This window comes from Columba livia, unplaced genomic scaffold, assembly GCF_036013475.1.
Source record: "Columba livia isolate bColLiv1 breed racing homer unplaced genomic scaffold, bColLiv1.pat.W.v2 Scaffold_291, whole genome shotgun sequence".
Taxonomy (NCBI): Eukaryota; Metazoa; Chordata; class Aves; order Columbiformes; family Columbidae; genus Columba; species Columba livia.
Window position 1 is genome coordinate 60,707 of NW_027043328.1, and position 22,546 is coordinate 83,252.

Consider the following 22,546-nt stretch of genomic DNA (forward strand, 5'->3'; position numbering starts at 1 on the left):
CCCTTTCCCAGGTCCCGGTGCTGTAGGGCAGGGTTGACTCCTTGGGAGCCCACAGGAAGAGGCCCTGATCCTCACAGCACAATCAGAAAGCACAAACCAGTGCTCCAGCCAGGGAGATGACCACAGGGGCTGCCAAAAAGGAGAGAACAATTCGCATTTCTGTATGTGGTGGCACAGGTGGAAGTACAAGAGGGATGTTGGTTGAGGCGGGGAAGAGATTTTCTGGGAGAACTCCCTCCTGATTTGTCAACGTGCTCTCCTGTTTCCACAGCGCCCCATGCCCAGAGGCAGCAAATGTCCAACAGCAGCTCCATCACCCAGTTCCTCCTCCTGCCGTTCACAGACACACGGGAGCTGCAGCTCTTGCACTTCTGGCTCTTCCTGGGCATCTACCTGGCTGCCCTCCTGGGCAACGGCCTCATCATCACCACCATAGCCTGGGACCAGCACCTCCACACCCCCATGTACTTCTTCCTGCTCAACCTCGCCCTCCTCGACCTGGGATGCATCTCCACCATTGTCCCCAAATCCATGGCCAATTCCTTCTGGGTCACCAGGAACATCTCCTACACAGGATGTGTTGCACAGCTCTTTGTCTTTACCTTCTTGGTAGTAGCAGAGTATTGTCTCCTCACCATCATGTCGTACGACCGCTACGTTGCCATCTGCAAACCCCTGCACTACGGGACCCTCCTGGGCAGCAGAGCTTGTGTCCACATGGCAGCAGCTGCCTGGGCCACTGGGTTTCTCAATGCTCTGCTGCACACGGCCAATACATTTTCACTGCCCCTGTGCAAGGGCAATGCCCTGGGCCAGTTCTTCTGTGAAATGCCCCAGATCCTCAAGCTCTCCTGCTCACACTCCTACCTCAGGGAAGCTGGGTTTCTTCTAGTCGGCTTTTCTTTCGCTTTTGGCTGTTTTGTGTTCATTGTGGTGTCCTATGTGCAGATCTTCAGGGCCGTGCTGAGGATCCCCTCTGAGCAGGGACGGCACAAAGCCTTTTCCACCTGCCTCCCTCACCTGGCCGTGGTCTCCCTGTTTGTCAGCACTGCCATGTTTGCCTACCTGAAGCCCCCCTCCATCTCCTCCCCATCCCTGGACCTGGTTTTGTCCTTTCTGTACTCAGTGGTGCCTCCAGCAGTGAACCCCCTCATCTACAGCATCAGGAACCAGGAGCTCAAGGATGCCCTGAGGAAACAGATGACTGGATTTCTTCTGAAGCTATAAACTGTCTCTAACTTCTTCTACATAAGAGTTATAGTCCAACTCATTGCAGGTTCATCCTGTGTGCAGTATTTTTTGTTTCTACTTGTGTTTGCTTATTATGAAAATATTTTAATTCCCTTTGTAATTCACTGCCTGCTTTTCTTTTCTCACTGAGTGGCTGTGTCAGTGACAAATTCGTGCTTTCTGTGTTTAAGTAAAATAAAGGGACCTTCCACCATTTTTTTTCTACTGACATCTTAACTCTAAGGCCTTTCTGGAGCTGCAGGGACAGTTCCTGTGATGGGAGGAGGGGAAACGTGTCCATCCTGGCAGCCCTGCCAGGGAGCAGCAGCGCTTGTTCTTCCAGAGCTGTTCTGGTTCCACTCCCACACTCTCCTTCTCATCCCTGGTGTTGGTGCAAGGCCTGAGTGCTCTGTCAGCTTGGTCACCGTCCTGCTGTGTGTCAGTGCTGTGAGCGCAGGCAGGGACAGGCAATGGGCACTGCTGTGACAGAGCTGGCCTCAGTAACAGTACTTGCACAAGGAAAAGTGATCTTCTTTGGGCGGTGCATGATGGTTTATATCTTCTTTCAATGTTTTTCTCAAGCTTATTCCTAAAAAAGTCACCCACTTATAAAACGCCATTGTGCATCTGAACAGTGTGTGTGTGCAGGGCTGGCACACAGCAGTGTCCTCTCACAGCCAGGCTCCTGCCAGAGACCTGCAGGACCAGCAGAGCAGGGGCTGGACTGTGCCCGTGTGCACTGGAAACACTTCAGAAGCTGCCCCAGGACATCGTCATGGACTGGCCCATCACAACCACCATTTCCAGCACTGGCCTCTCTCCCCAGCTCACGGAGGTTGTTCTTCCCTCCATGGAGGGACACTGAATGAGCAGGTCAGCAGTCCATGTTTGCATTGTACATATGAGATGCGAGCATGCACATCATGTGCGTGAGATGGCATGAACCTGAGTGAGCAGAAACACCATCAGCTGCTCCTGGGAGTTCCATGACGGCCTGCGGGACAGACAGTGTCTCGAGGTCACTTCACATTGGGAGTAACAGCCCACGGGAAACCACCCATTGGGATCTTCTTCCTTGAACTGAGGTCCCCGTATCCATTCCTCATGATGTGGGGCTGAGGTGCCTCCAATCCCTTTGGGGCAGCAACAGGAGGCCAGAGGTACAATGTGACTCCTGTCTCTGTGAGTAAAAGGGACAGACTCTGTCTCTGAACATCCCTGGGTGCATAAGGAGACCATGAGGCCAGCTCTGATGGAACCCTGGCATTTCTGTGTGTGACTCCAGGAACAAGCCCAGTGGCCCAGTGACATTCATCTCAGCTGCTGGGACGGCTCATTGCAAGTGCTCCTGTCTGCTACAGCACCCTTGCCCGTGATTCTGGATTGTGCTTTCAAGAGTGACAGCAGAATCAGAGAAATTCTGAGGTCCTTGGGGAAGGAAGATGTCAAACCCATCTTCAAGAAGGGCCTGAAGGAGGATTTGAAGAATTATGGGCTGATCAGCCTACCTCTGTCCCTGGGAAGGGTAAAGTCCATGTCTTCCTGCACCAATCTCCAGGCACCTGAAGGACAAGGAAGGGATTGCTGAACCCAAATGAGTGGAAAGCCCAGTGAGTCACAAGAAATGGTCTGAACCCATTCCAGAGCTTTAGACCCCTAGGAAAGAGCTCAGTGACAGTGCAGCCCAGCCAGTTGCATCTGTGTCCCTCACTGAGCAGCACAACCAGTGTGCAGTCACCCCATGGTCCTGCAGCCAACCTGCTCTGCAGAGCATCAGTGCCAGGCTGGGGCCCTGTGGGGAGCACAGGATGGGGCCAGGAGCACCAAAGCAGATCAGAGGAGGGATGGGGGAGATCAGACAGGAGCTGACCTGGGCTGGAAATTGCCTTGGGGAGAAAACTGCTGGTGTTCAGCTGCCCCAAGATAACACCCAGAGTTAAGGGTGCAGGGCCAGAAGTCCTTGCTGTCCTGGTGCATCACCAGGCCTGGGAAGTAGCTGGAGAAGGATTGGTGTCCCCCACGTGACATCTCTTAGTGCATTTTCCCTCCTAAAGGGTGTAATGGAAAGCAAGTCTGGGACCCTGTGTCCGGACTTGCACTGCAGAAAGTATTCACCCAGAAGCCACACCATTTTGCTCTGGTACTTCAGTCCTGGTGCTCATCACATGTCCTTGAGACAAACTTATGCACTCCTCTTGTAAACCTTGCCCCAAAAGCCACCCCTAGACAAGGCTCCTGAGCTGGGGCTGAGCTGGAGAACTGGGGTCCAGCTGTGACCAGAGGAAGGACAAGGCCTGTCCTGGGTCCTCTAAAGGACTGGCAGCCTCTGTGATCTCCACCAGAAAAGGCAGTGTGCAGGAAACTGGAGACCATCTCCCCCCAGCCCAGCTTGTTACTGCATGAACAACCAGGAGAAACTGCCCCTGGACCCTCATTCCAGACCCCATCTCCTCCACCCATACAGGCAGTGCTCTTCCCCTTGTCACTGAGGTGGTTCCAGGGACCCAAGAGAGGAGGAGATGTTGGGTGGGGATATGGTGTCCTTCAGTGCTCCTCATGGTACCTCCTGCTGGGCTTTGTGCCACTGGTCACAACCCTCTGAGCCTGGATGTTCAGCCAGTTCTCAGTGATGCTAAACAGGAACATGCCCATGAGCACATTGGGCTGCACTGGGAGGAGCGTGGCCACCAGACAAGGGCAGTTATTGCCCATCGTGACTCAGCACGGGTGTGGTCACATCTGGAGCCGTGTGTCCCAGTGTGAGGTTCCCCATTCTTGAGGAATGGGGAGGAGCTGTTGTGTGGCCAGAGAAAGTCTGGGTCATGTGTGGAGATGTTGAGAGACCCAAACTGCTTTAGCCTGGTGAAGGGGAGCCTGAGGAAATGTGCTGGTTTTACTGAAATTGGGTTAATTTTCTTCATGCATTTTGAACCTCTCTCCTTCACAGCCAGTACAGTATTTTGTTTAGATTTACTATGAGAATAATAAGATAATGTTGTTTCTTCCCTGGGATAGAGTTCATTTTGTCTTTTAGCAGCTTTATAGTGTTTGCCATTTGCTATGAAAGGAATGTCAGAACTCACTGAGTTCTCGGCTGTTGTCAGGGAAACCAAGGACTTTTTTTGACCATCCAGCTGCAGATGCAGATTGGCAGGAGAAGACACAGACAGGACAGCACCTGGATTGACATGCATGCTGATCAATGAAACATTCCCTATGATTAGCGCCATGCTCAGTCTAAAGCTGGAGCTGGCTTTTAGGGCTTGTTACATCCGTTACTTTGGGTTTTCCAGCTGGTTTGGTCAGTTCCATTCGGAAGTTTCATTCTGTCAGGAGTTTGATGTCCATTCAGCCTTTTGCCGTTCTGCCATTTTGCCATTGGCCTTTGGGCCTTTCTGCCTGTTGCCCTTTTGCTCTCTCTTGCCTGCATGGGCTGTTCAGGACAAAGGTGCTCCCTTCTGCAGGACTGGCTGCTCTGTGTGACTATTTATCTATTTTTATTTAATTTACCTTAACTATTGTCACAGAAAACAAGGACTTCTCTGGAGTCCAGCTGCAGGTGCAAATTGGCAGGAGAGGGCACAGACAGGACAATCAACAAGCTATTCTCTACCATTAGCATCATGCTCAGTATAAAGCTGGAGATGCCTTTTCCAGCCCGTTATTTTTGGTTTTCCGGCTACTTTGCTTAGCTCTGTTCGGAAGTTCCATTCTATTGGGAGTTCAGCGTTAGTTCAGTTTTACGATGTTTTGCGGTTTTTCAATTGGCCCTTGGGCCTCTCTGCCTTTTGAACTTGTACTTTCTCTTGCTGGGATCAGCTGTTCAGGACCAGGGTGCTCTCTTCTTTTGGGCTGCTCCTTCAGCACAATGGGATTTCTGTGGAATATGGCACTGAGTGTCATATATTTTACTTTACGTATATCTTAGTACAAGTATATTATTAATAGTAATGTATTCTTTTTATTGTCTTATTAATTTTTTTGTCTAAACCCACAAGTTTATCCCTTCCCATTCACTTCTCTCCCTTATCCCAACTGGGGACTGGGAGCAGGATGTGAGCAGCTCTCATGGTCTTAGTTGGTGGCTGTGGTAAACCCATGACAAGAAAGGGCAGTAGTAGCTTCAGAAATCTTGAAAATCACTTTCCAAGATGACACCTTTTATTTTATTTTATTCTACTATTTTTGGTAGAGGTAACAGCATGAGAAAGGAAAATGATCAGAAACTGCAGCTCTGGATGTCCAGAGTGGAGATCAGGATAAAGAAATGTCATTCTGAGCGCAGTGCTGTGGTCATTCAGAGGGACTCTGGATCAGCCATGACTTTGTGTTTCCAGGAAGACCTGGTGTGGATGGAGAGACAGCAGCACAGGTGGGGACACAGTGGGCTGAGAACAAGGTGGGGAAGCGCATGGGGTGTCTGCAGCCTGTGGGGAAACAGCCACAGGCCTGGGACAGTGTCGGATGGACTGTGGTGGAGATGGCCAAGGGTGACACTGGATGTCCCTGAAAGAGCCAAGGTCTTTGTCCCCTTGGCTATGGCTGATGTCTCTGCCACCGAGGCCTAAGAAGAGACACGTCATTGTCATGGCCATGGCTCCCCATTGCTTCCTTGCACCCCCATGCAGGCCAGGAGGTGTCACACCATTGCCCTGCACTGGGCATCGCGCTCCCCACAGCCCCAGGAAGAACCTGAGCCACCTGTGAGGGACAGGATCTCCCTTCCCAGGGGCAGGGGCTCAAGGCTTGGCCATTGTCCTTCATCAGACAAACCAAGGGCTTTCTCAGCATCAGAGCTGCTGCACTTTGCCTTTGCCTGATGCAATCACAGCCTCCAATTATCTGCTCTAACGAGTCCCTGGGGAGGCTTTGTCAGTAACAGCCCTCAGTGGGGCCCATTAATGCTTCAAGGTACTTTGGAGTTTGTTCTGACTTGGACTCTTGAGCAGATTCTTCAGCCTGTCCTTGGTATCTGAGGTTCATGGACTCAGCACCAAATACGCCACGGGGCTCATTAAAACACAGAAAGACCTAACGAGCAATGCTTCTTTCTTTAATTTCATTCAAATCTTCCAGACATGTAGAACTAACTGGAGAGGTTTCAATGGGACACTTGCTGATGAAGGTTTCAAAGAAGATTTAATGAAGGAGGTTTATTATTTCAAGCTTGTTTTCTGTCATTTTCCAGTGTATAGAAGAAGTGACAGCAGCATTCTACACTGGACATTGATCCCGAGGGTCTCCTGAAGACATCTGGACAGGCAGGAGAACAGTCCCTTGAGGCTGGACACTGTATGGACAACCTGGCTCCTCACCCCCACCCCCAGTCTGCCGGTTCCCTCATTGGCCACCAGAGATTGCATCACTTTTCCTACATCAGTTTAATAAACAGCAAAACACTTTCCTCAGCTGTGTGTGTAAGCTGGATCTGATGAGGTCCAGCATCCACAAGGGACACCCACACAAGAAATGGTTTAGACAGAGAGATAGGAGAGGATAGAAATAAACACAATGAACTTGTTGACTGCCATGTTAATTAGAGCTCTGAAGAACGGGGCAAGTTTGTAACTCCCTGAAGCTCAAAGCAGAAACCAGACAGCTGAGAGGCCACTGAATGACCAAAGAGCAAGTGGAGGAGGAACCTGAGAGCACTGGGAAGGGCAAACGTCCAGACAGTGCTGGAAAGTTGTCCTTGGACAGGGACATTTAATCAGGAGAGGTGGGAACTCCTGAATGACGAGGGAGATGAAATAATAGAGTGTTGGTAATAGAAGTACAGGGGAAAACCAATATTTCTTCTCCTTCCCTTAGTACATCTTTCATCAGCTGTCTCACCATAAACAGCCAGGGCCATTTTAGTGCCCCAGTGTACCTGAGGTGCTGGCCTGGGATTGGCATCTCTCACACAGGACCTGGGGAGACCAGAGCACCTTGCAGTGCAGGTGGAGCCTGGGCAGGGGTTCCCGGGGCATCTACACTGGCACCAGGTGATTGTGTCCCTGGAGCTGAAGACATTTGTGTCCTAAACCCATGCCCAGTTCTGGAGAACTCTTTCCTTTCCAAAGAAAAGAGACTCCCCTACAAAGACTTTAAAATAAATAAATAAATAAATAAATAAATAAATAAATAAATAAATAAGCAAATAAACAAATAAATAAATCAGTAAGTAAATAACTAACTAACTAAATAAGTAAATAAATAAGTATGTAAATAAGTAAATAAGTAAATAAGTAAATAAGTAAATAAGTAAATAAGTAAATAAATAATTAAATACTTAAATACATAAATACTTAAATACATAAATAAATACATAAATACATACATTAATAAATAGAAATAAAGAAAGAAAGAAAAAGAAAGAAACAAACAAACAAAGAAACAAAGAAAGAAACAAGGAAACAAAGAAACAAAGAAAGAAACAAAGAAAGAAAAAGAAGGTTGACACGCTCCTTTGCTTTGGATCTTTGTCTTCATTTCTTCTTATTTTAATATCCATTGACATCAACTGACATCTGATGGGCCTGCAGGCATGAAGCCGAGATCATGTTGTGTCTTGCACAGCGCCCCATGCCCTCTGAACCTTCCCTGCCCAGGACTCCTCACACGTTGCCCAGAGCGAGTCACACTGAGGGGTTGGCTGGTTCACTGGCTGAGATGTTGGTTTAGATGGTCACCTACAGCACAGGTGGATCCTGCCCCATCATCGCCTGCTCTGCTCCAGTCTGAAACAGAGCCCAACATCACAATGGGATCATGAGAGAACTGAGGTTGAAGGGACCTCAGGAGTCTGCAGTCCAACCTGTCACCAACTGGTCACACCAAGGTGTTCAAGCCTTGATTCAATCAGAGCTTTAGCAGGACTAGAGAAGTGATCATCCCTTTGTACTGGGCACTGGTGAGGCTGCACCTTGAATCCTGGGGTCAGTTTTAGGCCCCTTATGACAAGGAAGACATTGAGGTGCTGGAGAGAGTTCAGAGGAGGTGACAAGGCTGGTGAAGGGTCTGGAGCACCAGTCTGACGAGGAGCGGTTGAGGGAGCTGGGGCTGTTCAGCCTTGAGAACAGGAGGCTGAGGGGAGACCTTATTACTCTCTACAGCTGCCTGAAAGGAGGTTTTATCATGGAGGGAGTTGGTCTCTTCTACCAAGTAGCAAGTGATAGGACAAGAGGAAATGGCCTCAAGGTGCACATGGAGAGGTTTAGATTGGATATGAGGAAGAAATTCTTCATGGAAACCACCAGTTACTGAAATGCCAGAGAAGTTTTAGATCCTCCTCCTCCTCCTCCTCCGTTTGGCTCTCCAGGACAAAGCTCCTGCTCTTCTCTCCAGTCATGGCAGAAACCAGCCCTGCAACCAAGAGAAGAGCCCTGGTAGCTGTCCCCTCTCTGCACCAGAGCTGATGTCCATGAGGCCCCACAGCGAGGAGGACCAGGCTCACAAAGCCTTTTCTGAGGGGATAACAGGATGGTTTCAACCACTGCAGCGTGGAGAAAATCCCCAGTGTGACCAGAGCCATAGGCTGCGCTGGACAGTGCCAACAGACCGCCATGGAAATAAGACTCGCTTTGAATCCATTCCCAAAGCACAGCCAGGCAAATGATGACTCTTCCCAAATGAGCAAAAAGAGTCCATTGCTGCTACTGCAGTCATGTTTCCTTTTCTACCCAAACCAAGATCCACAGTTGGCCATCTGTACAGGGGATGCAAAATGCACTTCAGCCGCAGGGTAAACCTTCCACACCTCCTGTGTGACTTGCACCTTTCTCGGAGTTATTTGCCTACCTTGATTGGTGGGAAGAGGTTCAGAACTTATGGAAAGCCTTTAAGAGATACTCTTTGGAGTACTGAAAGAGTAAGGAAGCTACTGCCATTTTGGATATTTGCGTCAAAACTCATACACACATGGGATAGTGTGTGGTGTGTGACATGGATTTCTTTTTCTCCGTGTTCTCCTGTTTAGTAATGCCTGAGATCTTTGCTTTGGAAAAACCGTACCTAAATAAAAGAATGTGAGAACAAAAGTCCTGATCAGAGAGAAGCTCCATCTGGGCCAAGACTCAGTCTCCAAAGCTGCCAGCCATCCGTGTCTACAGGGTCTTGGGGTGCTCAAAGGCCTCAGTGGCTGGGACCGGCCTCCCTGGGGACCATCTCCTGCAGGGGCCCAGGGGCCGTGTCTCAGCTCAGCCTGGGACCTCTGGTGCCTGCCTGAGCCATGTTGTAGGTGTGTGTGCCTGTCTCTGCCCCATCTCCTGGACGGGCCTGGGCCCTGCCCTGCAGAGAGCGGCTCTCCTGGATGGAGTCCTCAGGCCTGGCTCAGAGCTCATCGTGCTCCAGGCACAGCTACTGAGCACAACCATGCTGTGCTGTGCTGTGCTGTGCTGCTCTATTCTGTGGGCTCACAAGGAGTCCAATAAAGATGGGACTGTTCGACTGAAATGCCAGACAGGTTTTAGATCCAAAAACAGTTTCGGGGACACATACACAAAGGATACAACTGGAAACAGAATTTTTTTTTTTTTAATATTTATTTTATTAAAATTACAAATGTTAATAGAAGAAGGAGAAGGAGGAGAGCTGGCTCCTGCTGCAAACTTGCCCTGGGAGAAAGAACCCGAGAAAGCCAGGGCACGAGTGGTGCCTTGGAGGGCAAGAGCAGTGGGCATGAACCGAGCCAAAAGGGCCCAGAGGAGCTCTGACAGGTGGTCATGCTCAATGCTGCAGAGGAAGGCAAAAAAACCCCGGGGACCAGGGCCAGTCTGCCCCGGGGGAAAATTCCTTCCTGACCCCAACACTGGCGATCGGCTGTTCCCTGAGCATTTGAGCGAGACCTGGCTCCTCGGCCCACAGGCTGGTCATGCCTCCCAGAAGACCACAGAATAATAGAAGGATAGAATGATAGGATGATGATGTCTCCTCTCTCCTCTTCTCTTCTCTTCTCTTCTCTTCTCTTCTCTTCTCTTCTCTTCTCTTCTCTTCTCTTCTCTTCTCTTCTCTTCTCTTCTCTTCTCTTCTCTTCTCTTCTCTTCTCTTCTCTTCTCTTCTCTTCTCTTCTCTTCTCCTCTCTCTTCTCTTCCTCTTCCTCCTCCTCTTCCTCCTCCTCCTCCTCTTCCTTCTCCTCCTCTTCCTCCTCTTCCTGTTCCTCCTCTTCCTCTCTTCTCTCTTCTTTCTTCTCTCACTTCTCCTCTTGCTTCACCTCTTCCCTCTCTCTCTCCCTCTCCCTCTTCTTCTCTCTCCTCTTTTCCTTCTCCCTCCTTTCACTAGCAGTACATGCTGGGGAAATCCCTGACAAACACTTGGAACCTTGCCCAGCTTACCCATTCGCTCCATCACCTTGTGCAAAGGACGCATCTACCTTCTGGTGGCCGGGAGAGCACCGGGCCCCCTTCAAACCACTCTGCATTCCACTTCCTACAGCTGCTGACCCTAGCTCCCCACTCCATCAGGACGGTGAGCTCTGCAGTGCTCCTCAAGAAGTTATTCCCTTCATTTTGCTGCTGCTATTCAGCTGAAAAGGATGTTCCTCTTCCTCCTCCTCTTCCTCTTCCTCTTCCTCCTCCTCCTCCTCTTCCTCTTCCTCCTCCTCTTCCTCTTCCTCTTCCTCTTCCTCTTCCTCTTCCTCTTCCTCTTCCTCTTCCTCTTCCTCCTCTTCCTCTCTTCTCTCTTCTCTCTCTTCTCCTCTTGCTTCACCTCTTCCCTCTCTCTCTCCCTCTCTCTCTTCTTCTCTCTCCCTCTTTTCCTTCCCCCTCCTTTCACTACCAGTGCATGCTGGGGAAATCCCTGACAAACACTTGGAACCTTGCCCAGCTTACCCATTCGCTCCATCACCTTGTGCCAACCACGCATCTACCTTCTGGTGGCCGGGAGAGCACCGGGCCCCCTTCAAACCACTCTGCATTCCACTTCCTACAGCTGCTGACCCTAGCTCCCCACTCCATCAGGACGGTGAGCTCTGCAGTGCTCCTCAAGAAGGCATTCCCTTCATTTGGCTACTGCTATCCAGCTGAAAAGGATGATCATCCATCAGATGAACCTGGAAGGTTGCCCTGCTGGGAGATGGCCTTGCAGCAGAGAAACTCCAGCTGCCTCGTCCAGCTCTTCCTCCTTCAGCCCCTGTCAAGGGATTCCACCGGCTCCTCAAGGACTTCCTCTCCGATGTCTTCAGGCTGCCTCCAGGCCAGCTCTGGCAGCAGACACGGGACGCTGCTCCCTTTTATACTGTCCCGGGGCATTGTGACATCAGCATTGCTGGCTGGTCACACTGTGACATGGAGGTGACATGGGCCCCCAGTGTCCCACCCCACCCACTGCCCATGCACCCAGCACTCCTTGGAGGAAGGACTTCGGGGTGCTGCTGGCCCCCAGGCTGTCCTTGTGCCCAGGAGGCCCAGGGTGCTGTCCCTGCTCTTGGTGGTCACGCACTGGGCATGGCTGAAACCACCTGGGAATGGCGGTGGCATGAAATTACTGAGGAGGTTATTCACATACAAAGGAACTTCTTCTCTTTGCCTTTAAAGTTACTAAAAGAAACTATGAAAACAATCCTCTAGTACATGATGGTAATGAATTGCTCTGCGAAAGTGCTGCCATGGGTGCAGGAACCTACCAGCCTACGTCTACTCCATTAAAGAATCTCAACCTTTTGGTGCCGGCTCCATGTGTTTGGCATGTGGCCTCTCTCACCTCCTAGATGTCCAGGTAGGAAAACAGGCGGGGGAGCAGGTCTCAGCTAAACCCCAGGGCACCTGCTATGGAAAGCATAGGTGTGAAAGCATAGGCATAGCCTCTGGGCTCAGGCACCAGGTTCTGTGGGCTGGCAGATGGCTGCCTGACAGCTCAGACATGGTAATTATCCCTAATTCAAGCACTCGGGGTAATGCAAGGTGGTGCCGTGTTGGAAGCGCTTCATTAACTGCAGAAGAGTAAAGACAGGCCCATGGGCAGATCCTCTGCTGCAAAGGGGCATTGTTCCTGTTGTAGCAAAAACAAGACCAGCGATAATCTTAAGCCCATATCGGCATCAGTAGCTGGGTTTAAGAAGCGGCTAAGAAGACTAATCGGGCTGCAGATGATGGCAAGGGGCCGCATTCATCCCCAGGGGCATCATCAGGGGAGGAAGTGACCGTTACCCGGTCTTTTTCTCCAAGTGAGCTGAGAGAGTTGCGAAAAGACTATACTCGTAAAGATGGTGAGAATGTGTTAACCTGGATGCTCCGATGCTGGGATAACGGGGCTGACCCAAGAGAACTGGAGGGCGGAGAAGCCAAGCAGTTGGGATCTCTGTCAAGGGATTCCACCCTTGATGGGGCAATTGCCAGTGAGCCCAACCCCACGGCCCTCTGGACCCGACTCTTGACAGCCATGAAAACAAGATTTTGTAACAAGGATGACTGTCAATGCACATCAAGGAAATGGAATGCTATGGAGCGAGGTATCCAGTTCCTGAGAGAGTTAGCTGTGCGAGAGATTATCTGTTTTGGGCCAGATAGCCAGGAGGGGGTGAATCCAGATAGAGTTGAGTGTGCACGGTCTATGTGGCGCAGATTCTCACAGAGTGCACCAGCTCCATATGCTAAGATATTGGCAGGAACGTTCGTGTCAACTGGCGGTAGACAAAGTGTTAATGACATGACTGAGCGGCTCCGGGAATTTGAGGAAAACCTTTCTGATCCCCTAGGGGCTTATGTCTGTAGGGTGGAGAAACTGAGTGAAACGACTGTTGACTGTTTTGAAAAGCTGTTGAGAGAAATGAAAGCACTCAGGGAACACACACACGGCTCTCGATTTGTACGAACCAATGCTTCAGCTATTAGGAGAAAGCATTTCCAATATCCAGAGAGAGAGAGAAAGCGTTTCCAGTCCCCAGAGAGAGAGAGAAGGCATTCCCAATCTCCAGAGAGAGAACACAGGCAGGCCACCAGCAGACGTTTGCTGTGGTCCTTCCTACGTGAGCAGGGAGAAGATATGAGTAAGTGGCACAGTAAACCTGCTGGGGAACTTCAAGAACGAGTGCATGAGTTAACAGGGCAGGCTTCTAGGAAAAGGGCTGCCTGGTTTACAAAAGAGATTCTGGTGCTCATGAAGGAACCTCTAATTCACAGCGAGTGACCGTGGAAGACCGAGATTAGAGGTGCCCTGCCTCCAGCCAGGCGGAGGAAAGGGATAACAGGGTTTACTGGACGGTACAGATAGGATGGCCTGGTACAACACACCCCCAGGAGTACAAGGCTTTGGTGGACACTGCTGCTCAGTGCACAATAATTCCTTCAGGCTGTAAGAGGACACAACTCATCAGTATTTTTGGAGTGACTGGGGGATCCAAAGAGCTGACTGTTGTAGAGGCTGAAATGAGCCTAACTGGAAAAACCTGGCAAAAGCATCCCATTGTGACTGGCCCAGATGCTCCGTGCATCCTTGGCATAGACTACCTTAAGAGAGGGTATTTTAAGGACCCAAAAGGGTATAGGTGGGCATTTGGTACAGCATCTGTGGACACTGAGAGAATTGAACAGCTGTCTGATTGGCCTGGTCTTTCAGATGACCCTTCTGTTGTAGGACTGCTGATGGTTGATGATCAGCAGGTGCCAATTGCTACCACGACAGTTCATCGTCAACAGTATCGCACCATCGGGACTCTTGGATTCCTATTCAGAAACTGATTGGTCAACTGGAAAGCCAGGGTGTGATCAGGAAGACTCACTCACCTTTCAATAGCTCGATTTGGCCAGTGCGTAAGTCTAGCGATGAGTGGAGATTAACTGTAGACTACTGTGGCCTGAAGGGGGAAGGGGGAAAAAGGGTGAAGGGAAACCTTCTCCCACAGTTTTGATTGTCTCCCCATGATCAAACCATGACAAAAACAAAGAATCAGAGTGGTGAGGCTGTCGAGTGGCCCTTGGTTTGTCCTGCAAACAACCTCTGAATGCGGATTCTTGCAGGTGTAGTGGAGCAGGCAGCAGCATCTGAGCAAAGCTCTGGGGGACGGGGTCCTGTGTGCTGGGGACAGCTTCCCTCGCCATTCTCTGCTCCCTCCTCCTCCAAGCAGGGGCTGCCCCACGCCGCGCACAGCCAGTCCCAGCCGGGCCCGGAGGTGGGTGTCTCCATGACGACCGCCCGGGCTCTGTGACGTCATAACCAGAGGCCATTGTGACGCGGGGTCGACATCACCAGAGCCCATTGTGACACGGGGGTCCCCGCCCTGACCGTGGGGGTATTTAAGGCGCGAGAGCCCTGGGGTGCTCACTCCCAGGAGAGCAGCTTCTCAGGAGCAGCAGCTTCTCAGGAGCAGCAGCTTCTCAGGAGGCAGCATCTCCCCTGGGTGCCCGTTGCGGCTCTTTGATAGAGGAGACCCAAGATGCCAACTGACAAGGAGGTGTCCTGCTCCTCCTCCTGCCCGCAGATCGGCCACAGCCTGGGCCAGCACACCCTCCAGAGCACCTGGGTCACCCCCTCGGTCCAGGAGCGCTTGCAGGACCACCATAAAGGTCCCCAGGAGGGGTCTGGCTGGCCTCGCAGCACCAACAGCGAGGCAGCAGCAGAGGCAGAGTGCCCGGCACCTGCCCCACAGGGCGCCACAGCCGACGACGCGGCTCTGTGGGACACAGCCCAGCGCATCGTCAGTGAGGCCGTGCGCAGGGCTGTGGCTCAGATCATGGCAGCTGGCCAGGAACCCGAGGAACAGCAGGACCTGGCCCAGCACATGGACCTGCAAGATGAGAACAGCAAAGAGGGGTGCCAGGGCGGAGACACCATCCACAGCACCTGGATCAACCCCTCGGTCCAGGAGCACCTGCAGGACGCCCCTGCAGGTCCCCAGGAGGGGTCTGGCTTGACCAGCACAGACACGGAGGCGGCGGCAGAGGCAGAGCGCCCGGCACCTGCCCAGCACAGCCCCACAGAGGACGATGTGGACCTGTCAGACATTGTGGAGTACATCATCAGTGAGGCCGTGCGCAGGGCTGAGGCTGAGATCCAGGGACCTGGCCAGCAACCGCTGGAACAGCAGGACCTGGCCCAATGCACGGATGTTCCAATGGCAGCACCAGCACCTGCAGGACTTGAAGCCATTGAGGCTCATTTGGCAGGAGAGGATGAGGGACAGGCCAGCACAGCCCCTCTCGTCCCAGCTGCAAAGGAGGAAGAAGAGAACACGGTTTCTCCAATGTCTGCAGAGCATGGGGGAGAGACCAGCGCAGACATCGCCTGCCCAGCGCAGGGCCCGGCTCCACGGCGACGGCCTTCCCGGTTCAGGAGGGCGCTCCGGGCTCTGCGCAGGGCTTTCCGCTGCAGCTGCACCGCGGCACAGCAAGAGGAGTAGAGCCGCGACCGCAGCGTTCACCTGCCCTGAGGACATGGTGCTGCCAGCCTCTGCTCGGCCTTGGATTGTTTTCAAAATCAATAAAGCCAAAAAAAAAAAATGACAAGTTTTCCCCCTGTGCTCCTCTGTTCCTGCTCCACCTCGGGACAAAGAAGGCTGCAGGAAATCTCTGTCCTCGGGGTGTCCCGGCATTGGTTGCCGGAAGCCCTGGGCTGGTGCTGCCGCAAGCCGGCAGTCTGGCTGGATCCCCCTCAAGCTCCCTTCCCACCCGCCTGTCTCCAGTTCCAGTCCAGGACTTGGAACATTTGAGATCTATTGCCGACTTGGCCTGGTTGACCTGCACCGTACGGCATCCCCTTCGTCTCACAAGGAACCTCCCCATTGCGGGGGTGTTTCGGAGCACCTGCATGAGCTGATACAGGCGAGACCCTCCAAACCCGCATGTGGTCCCTCTCCTCCACCGAGGGTCTTCCAAGTCAGGAAGAGCCGGCTGCTCGCTCCCTTGCTGGAAATCTGAGCCATGACCCATCTCTGCACAAGGCTCTGATGCACAAGGCTGCCAGCGTCACGAGAGCACGTTCAGGCCTGAGACACCGGGGAGAAGCGCCGCAAACAGTGCTGGTCTTGACAAGAAATCCACCCGCTCAGAGCTTCGTCTCAGATGCGAGTTACTCTGCCCTGGGTTTCTGGGGCCCAGAAATGGAGGGAGGCTCAGGTATAAACCCAGTCAGCCAAGAGCCGCAGCAGCTGCTGATCCCTGTGTGGCGCATTGCAAAGCAGCCATGGCTGTCTGTGGCTGCTGCATGGCCCGGGCTGCAGCCTTCGCAGCATCCTCCTCTTCCCCAGCACCCCCGTGCACTGCACAGACCCAGAGCTGATTGCAATGGCTGGGGCAGCACCGGGCAGCAGCAGCATCTCTCTCCCCAGCCTCCAGCTGCCCAGTTGCCCTGCAGGGAATTTCTGCCTGGGAAGGGCAGAGTTGTATTGCGATCGGCCGGGGGCTCAGGACAAAGCACAGCACCGCCACGGCCCCGGAGCAGAGCCCTTCTTTTCCTGGCTTGGACTGGTGTATTCCTCCTGCTCACAGCGCGGTCCTTCTCTGGGAGAAGGTGACGCCAGCACTTTCAGGGGAATTGGAACGTCATGATGGAGTGGACGTGAAACAGCCTCACTTCCCGAAAAGCCAAAGGAGTAAAACTGACATGGAACAAAGCGAGTAACTTGCCACAGCTGTCCAACCTGCGCTCCTCAGGCGGGAGGTGACCGGCGACATGTTCTGGTGCTGCGGGGCTGTGCCGCAACGAGTCAGTTGGGGCCGTGGCCAGAAAGGTAGTGATGTCCATCTAGAGATACCCACATCGTTCTGTGGGAAGCATCTGTTTCCTCGGCACGATTTGGAACACTTTTGACACACGGGGCTTGCTGGGCCCTAAATCACAGCTGCGTTGACTCCTCTAAGCCTCCCAGTTCCAATTCAGCAGGTGCCCAGTTCAAGGTGTTGACTCAGCAACGTGTACTTCTATTTAATCTGTATTACATGTTCTCTCCGAAATCAACACTTCCTTCCTAGGAGCAATTTGGGTCCCAGATGGACCAATGGCTACTGGGTCCCAATGGCTACGAAGCCATTGGACTTGTTGATAGTAGTTTACCAACAGTAATTTGCCAACAGGAGAAGTTCTTGCTAAATTAACAGCAAAAGCCATGCTGAAAAATGCAAGGGAGTGTAGGTAGTTAGGGTCTGGCGGCCGGAAGATCTCGCGCTGTACGGAAAGATAATAGCCCCTCCCTAGGTAGGTAGGAGTATGTGAGGCAAGCAGACGGATGTGACGTTGTTAACCTAAGGTATATAACACCGTGTTACTTGTTAATAAAGGCCATTTGTCGTCCACCACATTGGTGTCTGCGTGCTGATGGACTGAGCGACCTGGGGTGTGGTCGCCGTGCTGTTGCTGAACCAGGTCGTCATTGCCTACTGAGAGGCAACAAGTGATGCCGAAACCCGGGAATCATACGGGAAAGCCTGGAAAATCATCGCCTGGACTCGGGTGAACAGCAGCCGGAGCGGCAGGACCAGCCCGGCGGAGAGGACGCTCCCGGACCCGCGGGGAGGATGGGAGCCCTCGTGAAGGTCGTATCCCAGTTACATAAACAATGGGGTATTGATTGCAAGTCTAAAGATTTTACTCTCGCAGCTGCGAGGCTCTTGCAAATCGGGGTTATCGAACAGCCGGTGGAAATTCTCCACCCGGAGGTGTGGGACAAGTGCACTAAAGCGCTTGCCGACGAAATGATGTCCTCGGGTAGTGGGAAAAACCTTAAGTCATGGGGGAAAGTTGTAAAAGCTCTGCGGAAGGCTAGACGAGCGCAGGAAACCTGGAAGGCAGCACAGGCTTGTTTGCTGGCCACCCCACAATTGGGGGTCGGGGCGGCTACGCAGACCCCGCACCCCCCAGATAGTGACAATCCTGCTGAACCTAAAGGTCTGCGAGAGGGCGACCCCCCCGGGGCGACCACGCAGACTCCACGCCCTCCGGTTAATGACGATCCGGCTGAGCCCAGAGATCAGCGAGGAGGCGAAAATGAGATGCAGGAGCGAACTATATCTTTTTGGGGTGGGTTAGTCGAGGAAGCCAGGCGTGCTGCTGAGAAAACAGAGTCTGAGGGATTTGGGACGAGACCCCCGATGTATGCGCCCCAAGATGTCGCCCAGCGCGCGGGGGAGGAGAGGGATGAAGAAGTTCTTGGGAGGAATGGCATTCTTGGGTGGAATGGTGTCCTTGGGGGGCACGGGGAGATAGCGCTGGCAGAGAATGTGGAGAGTGACCTTGCAGGTGCGAGCGAGCGCGTGGAAGTGAACAATAGAGCATCGAGCTTTGGGGGCGGAGGCGTGAACAAGGGGTGGAGAGCCGATCGGTGTGTCCACCTGGGGAGGCGCCATCGGGGGGCGGACACCTCCCCGCGCAGGAGGCGGGGCCAGCCAAGAGGGAGGGAACAGCCCGCCCGTACTGGGCGGGGGCGGAGCAGAGAGCGGCCCGCCCATAAGGGTAGTGGGCGGGGCTGGAGCTCAGAAGCCACCGGTCAGTCTAGTTCCAGTTCCGGATCGGATACGCAAGTAACTGACCAGTCGAGTTCCGACTCCGATTCAGATACCGATTCATATTCGGAGGAGGAAATGGGAATAAACAGAATTAGAAACAAAAACATCTCTTTCCGATACGAAACGGAACCGCGAAAGAAAAAAATTCCTCTCACGGACTGGAGAAAGATGAAGATGGCGTGTGCCGATTGGGCCCCATCGGCCACTCTGGCGTTCCCGGTCCGGGTGACGGACGGGGGACAAAGGGATCACACACCGATAAACCCCAAGGATATACAAGCGATCGTTAAAGCCATCGCGGATAAAGGGCTTAATTCTGCCCTGGTTTCCACCCTCATAGACGGCATTTTTGGCGGAGACGACATGCTCCCGTATGACATCAGCAAATTTGCTGATGACACCAAGTTGTCGACCTGCAGGAAGGCAGGAGGGCTCTGCAGAGGGATCTGGATAGACTGTAAAAATGGGCCCATTCCAATGGGATGAAGTTCAATAAGGCCAAATGCCGGGTGCTGCACTTTGGTCACAACAACCCCTGCAGCGCTCCAGGCTGGGCGCAGAGTGGCTGGAGAGCAGTCAGACAGAAAGGGACCTGGGGGACTAATGGACAGGAAGCTAACATGAGCCAACAGTGTGCCCAGGTGGCCAAGAAGGCCAATGGTGTCCTGTCCTGTATCAAGAATAGCGTGGTCAGCAGGACAAGGGCAGTGATCCTTACCCTGTGCTCTGCATTGGGGAGGCCACACCTGGAGTATTGTGTTCAGTTCTGGGCCCCTCAGCTCAGGAAAGACATTGAAGTGCTGGAGCGGGTCCAGAGAAGAGCAACACGACTGGTGAAGGGACTGGAACACAAGCCCTATGGGGAGAGGCTGAGGGAGCTGGGCTTGTTTAGTCTGGAGAAGAGGAGGCTTAGAGCTGAGCTCAGCACTCTCTAGAACTACCTGAAGGGCAGTTCTAGCCAGGTGGGGATTGGTCTCTTCTCCCAAGCAGTCAGCAATAGGACAAGGGGGCATGGGCTTAAACTCTGCCAGGGTAAATTGAGGCTGGATATTAGAAAGAAATTCTTTACAGAGAGAGTGGTCAGGCATTGGAATGGCTGCCCAGGGAGGTGCTGGACTCACCGGCCCTGGAGGTGTTTAAACTGAGATTGGACATGGCACTTAGTGCCATGATCTAGTAAACGGGCTGGAGTTGGACCAAGGGTTGGACTTGATGATCTCTGAGGTCTTTTCCAACCCAGTCGATTCTGTGATTCTGTGATTCTATTTGTAGTTGCTTTTGGTAGATATGAGCAGCACTTTACAGCTTAAAATTTTAGCAAATACAGTTTACCAAGTAACATGAAGCAAAGAGTATATTAAAAATCATACAACCTTATGTGCATAAAGAATTGATTATATTTAGTGTGCCTCTACTTAAGGTAAATGATTAATATTAAACTTAAATTGGTCTCATCCACTGACCTGTGAGTAGTAAAACCATTGCCATACAGCTCACTTATTTAGCAGGGAGAGCTCACAGTGGCTCATCCAGGCTGTCGTATTTATAGAATGAAGAGATAGACTCGTAGTCACATTGCACACGGTAAGAAAAGTGTCTGAGACTTGTGCATTCACAAGTTACCGACATTCAGTTGCCGTTCTGCTTGGCTGTGGGTCTCCTGGCAGGAGTTCTTGGCCTGGGTACGGCTCAGGCCCTTCCCTCCTCCGGAGCCTGGACCAAACTGCTGTGGGTTTGGCTGGGGGTGATTGGGGGATCGAGTGCATCTGCCACCCCTGGCAGCCCAGAGGGAACTGAGCCAGACAACGGGACTCCTTTCCGCAACATCCCCATAGATGGATGCTCCTGGAGCAAGGAGATGGCATTGAGTAGGTCTGTGACATCCCCACCATGCACCAGCTGCTGGGAAAATGGAGCGGTGCAGCAGACTGTTCAAGACTGTGCTCAGAACAATGGGTGCTGGAACTTTTAGAAACGGATTGAAACTTGAATCAGCCATGTGCCCAGGGCTGAGCTGGCCTGAGCCTCCCAAGGGGACCTCCTGACCCTCCCCACCCAGGCACAGGGTCACAGTGGGGCCCTTTGTGACGTCACTTGGTGACACCCACTGCCCCGCATGTGATCGGTGCAGCTGCGGGCCCAGCCCACACTGTCCGACAGGACGGTGACGAGACAGGGTGCGAGCACGGAGCTGGCGAGAGCCCCGAGCGTAGCCCACGTCTGTCAGAGAACCAGAGAATCTTCTTGGTTGGAAGAGACACTTAAGATCATCGAGTCCAACCACAACCCAGCTCTAGCTGCCCCCGGCAGACTCTCTGCTGCCCCTGGCAGACTTGGAGCACGGAGCTCCTGAGCGCAGCTCACGTCTTTCCCCAACGAGGAGCACACAAGCGCAGCACACACCTTTCACCGCTGCCTCTGGCAGAGCTGCAGCACCGAGGAGTTTTGCAGAAGCATCCGCCTTCCCCATCCTTAGTGCTAGCCTTTGACTGCAAAATGGCGGAGAGACCCCCCATCCGATCTAGGCTGGCTTGGCAGGAGGAGGTTGGGGCTCCCCAGGAGCTCAGATCTCCACTGGACCCCAAGCAGGTGGATGTGGTCCAGCCACTGCAGATCGGTGAGTCAGGGGCCCTGATTGTCTGGCCAGGGTGGGGCCCAGCGATCGCTCCCCGCTCGACACCAGGGTCACGGTTCCCCACACGCTGGCAGGGGGTTCCATGGGTGGTGATTATGCTGCCTGAAGCCCAGGGCTGCTCGGAGCTGGGAGCCGGCCCCAGCACAGCCTCTGCGGGCAGAGGGGACCCAGCTCCTGCTGCAGGGCACGGGCAGCGAGAGGCAGCTGGGCGGGCAGGAGGCAGCCGTGCTGCGGGACGGGGACCTTTCCTGCCCGTCTGAAGCGAGTTCCTCACCCGCTGCACTGGGCGCTTTCCCCGTCCTGCCTGGCTCCAGCATCGCAGCCCGTCTGCCGGGCACCCTGCAGCCCTGACACGCACGGGGAGACTGTGCCGGGGCAGCGGGCACTGGGATGGACATGGGGCAGAGCTCCTTCTGCTCTGTCCTGCCTGCAAACCCTCTCTGCAGCCCTCCCTGCTCTCCTCCTTTATTAGATGCTGGCTGGTTACCTGTCTACCAATTCGAAAGGAGACGCGTGGACTCCATCGTGTCCTTTGTCAGCAGCCCAGAAAAGGTAACCATGGCCATTTGGAAGGCGGCTGAGCCGGTGTCTGCTGACAGGGGCTCTGCTGCGGGTGCTGGAGGGTGCTGGCTGGGCAGAGCTGCTGCTCCCAGGTCTCTAATTGGCACTGCAACCCCCATGCTGCAGTTCTGCTGGCCACATGTCCCCATCTCACGCTCCCTCCTTGTCTCTCTGTCCCCTCACTGCCAGGACGAGGAACAGAAGATGGAGTTTCTTAAATGCATTGCCATGATCTTCAGAGCCACAACATACGACGACTTGTCCCAGGGCCTAGATCTCTTCTGCCAGGGATACGAGCTGGCAGAGAATAACAAGGTGAGTGGAAACCCGGCAGCACTGGGGAAGTGGGCAATGCCCCCGGCACCAGCACCCTGTGAGGACAGCGTTGGCAGGGCTGGAGGCTGGTGGCGCTGGGTGCTGGCAGCTGCAGGTCCCATCCTGGCTGTGCTGTGCAGGTGCTGCTGGAAGAGGAGCCCAGGGACCAACTGCCTGCAGTGGTGCAGCGCATTGCCTCATTTGCCATGGCTGAGATGAGGTACCTGTCCATCCTTCCTGGGAACTCCTGCCCCAGAGCCCCCTGTCCACCTGTACGAGACCTCCAGGCACTGCTCCCAGCACCAGTGTCCTACCGGCCCCTCTCTCTTTGTAGCTTCATGGAGGAGGTGCTGGAAGGCAAAGACATGAACCACATCCAGGCCTGCTTCTC

The 22,546-nt window shown here is 53.2% G+C and overlaps 1 protein-coding gene across 1 annotated transcript; it reads left to right on the forward strand.

The window, feature by feature from the left end:
* The first annotated feature begins 213 nt into the window (after nucleotides 1-213).
* Nucleotides 214-1,436, forward strand: LOC135578056 (olfactory receptor 14J1-like). Its single transcript, XM_065048245.1, has one exon. It carries the CDS (start codon nucleotides 295-297, stop codon nucleotides 1,225-1,227), a length of 933 nt encoding a protein of 310 aa, XP_064904317.1. The 5' UTR covers nucleotides 214-294; the 3' UTR covers nucleotides 1,228-1,436.
* Nucleotides 1,437-22,546: the final 21,110 nt, after the last annotated feature.

Excerpts from the sequence above, each read along its gene's own strand:
- LOC135578056 (XM_065048245.1), top strand. The coding sequence starts at position 295 with ATGTCCAACAGCAGCTCCATCACCCAGTTCCTCCTCCTGCCGTTCACA.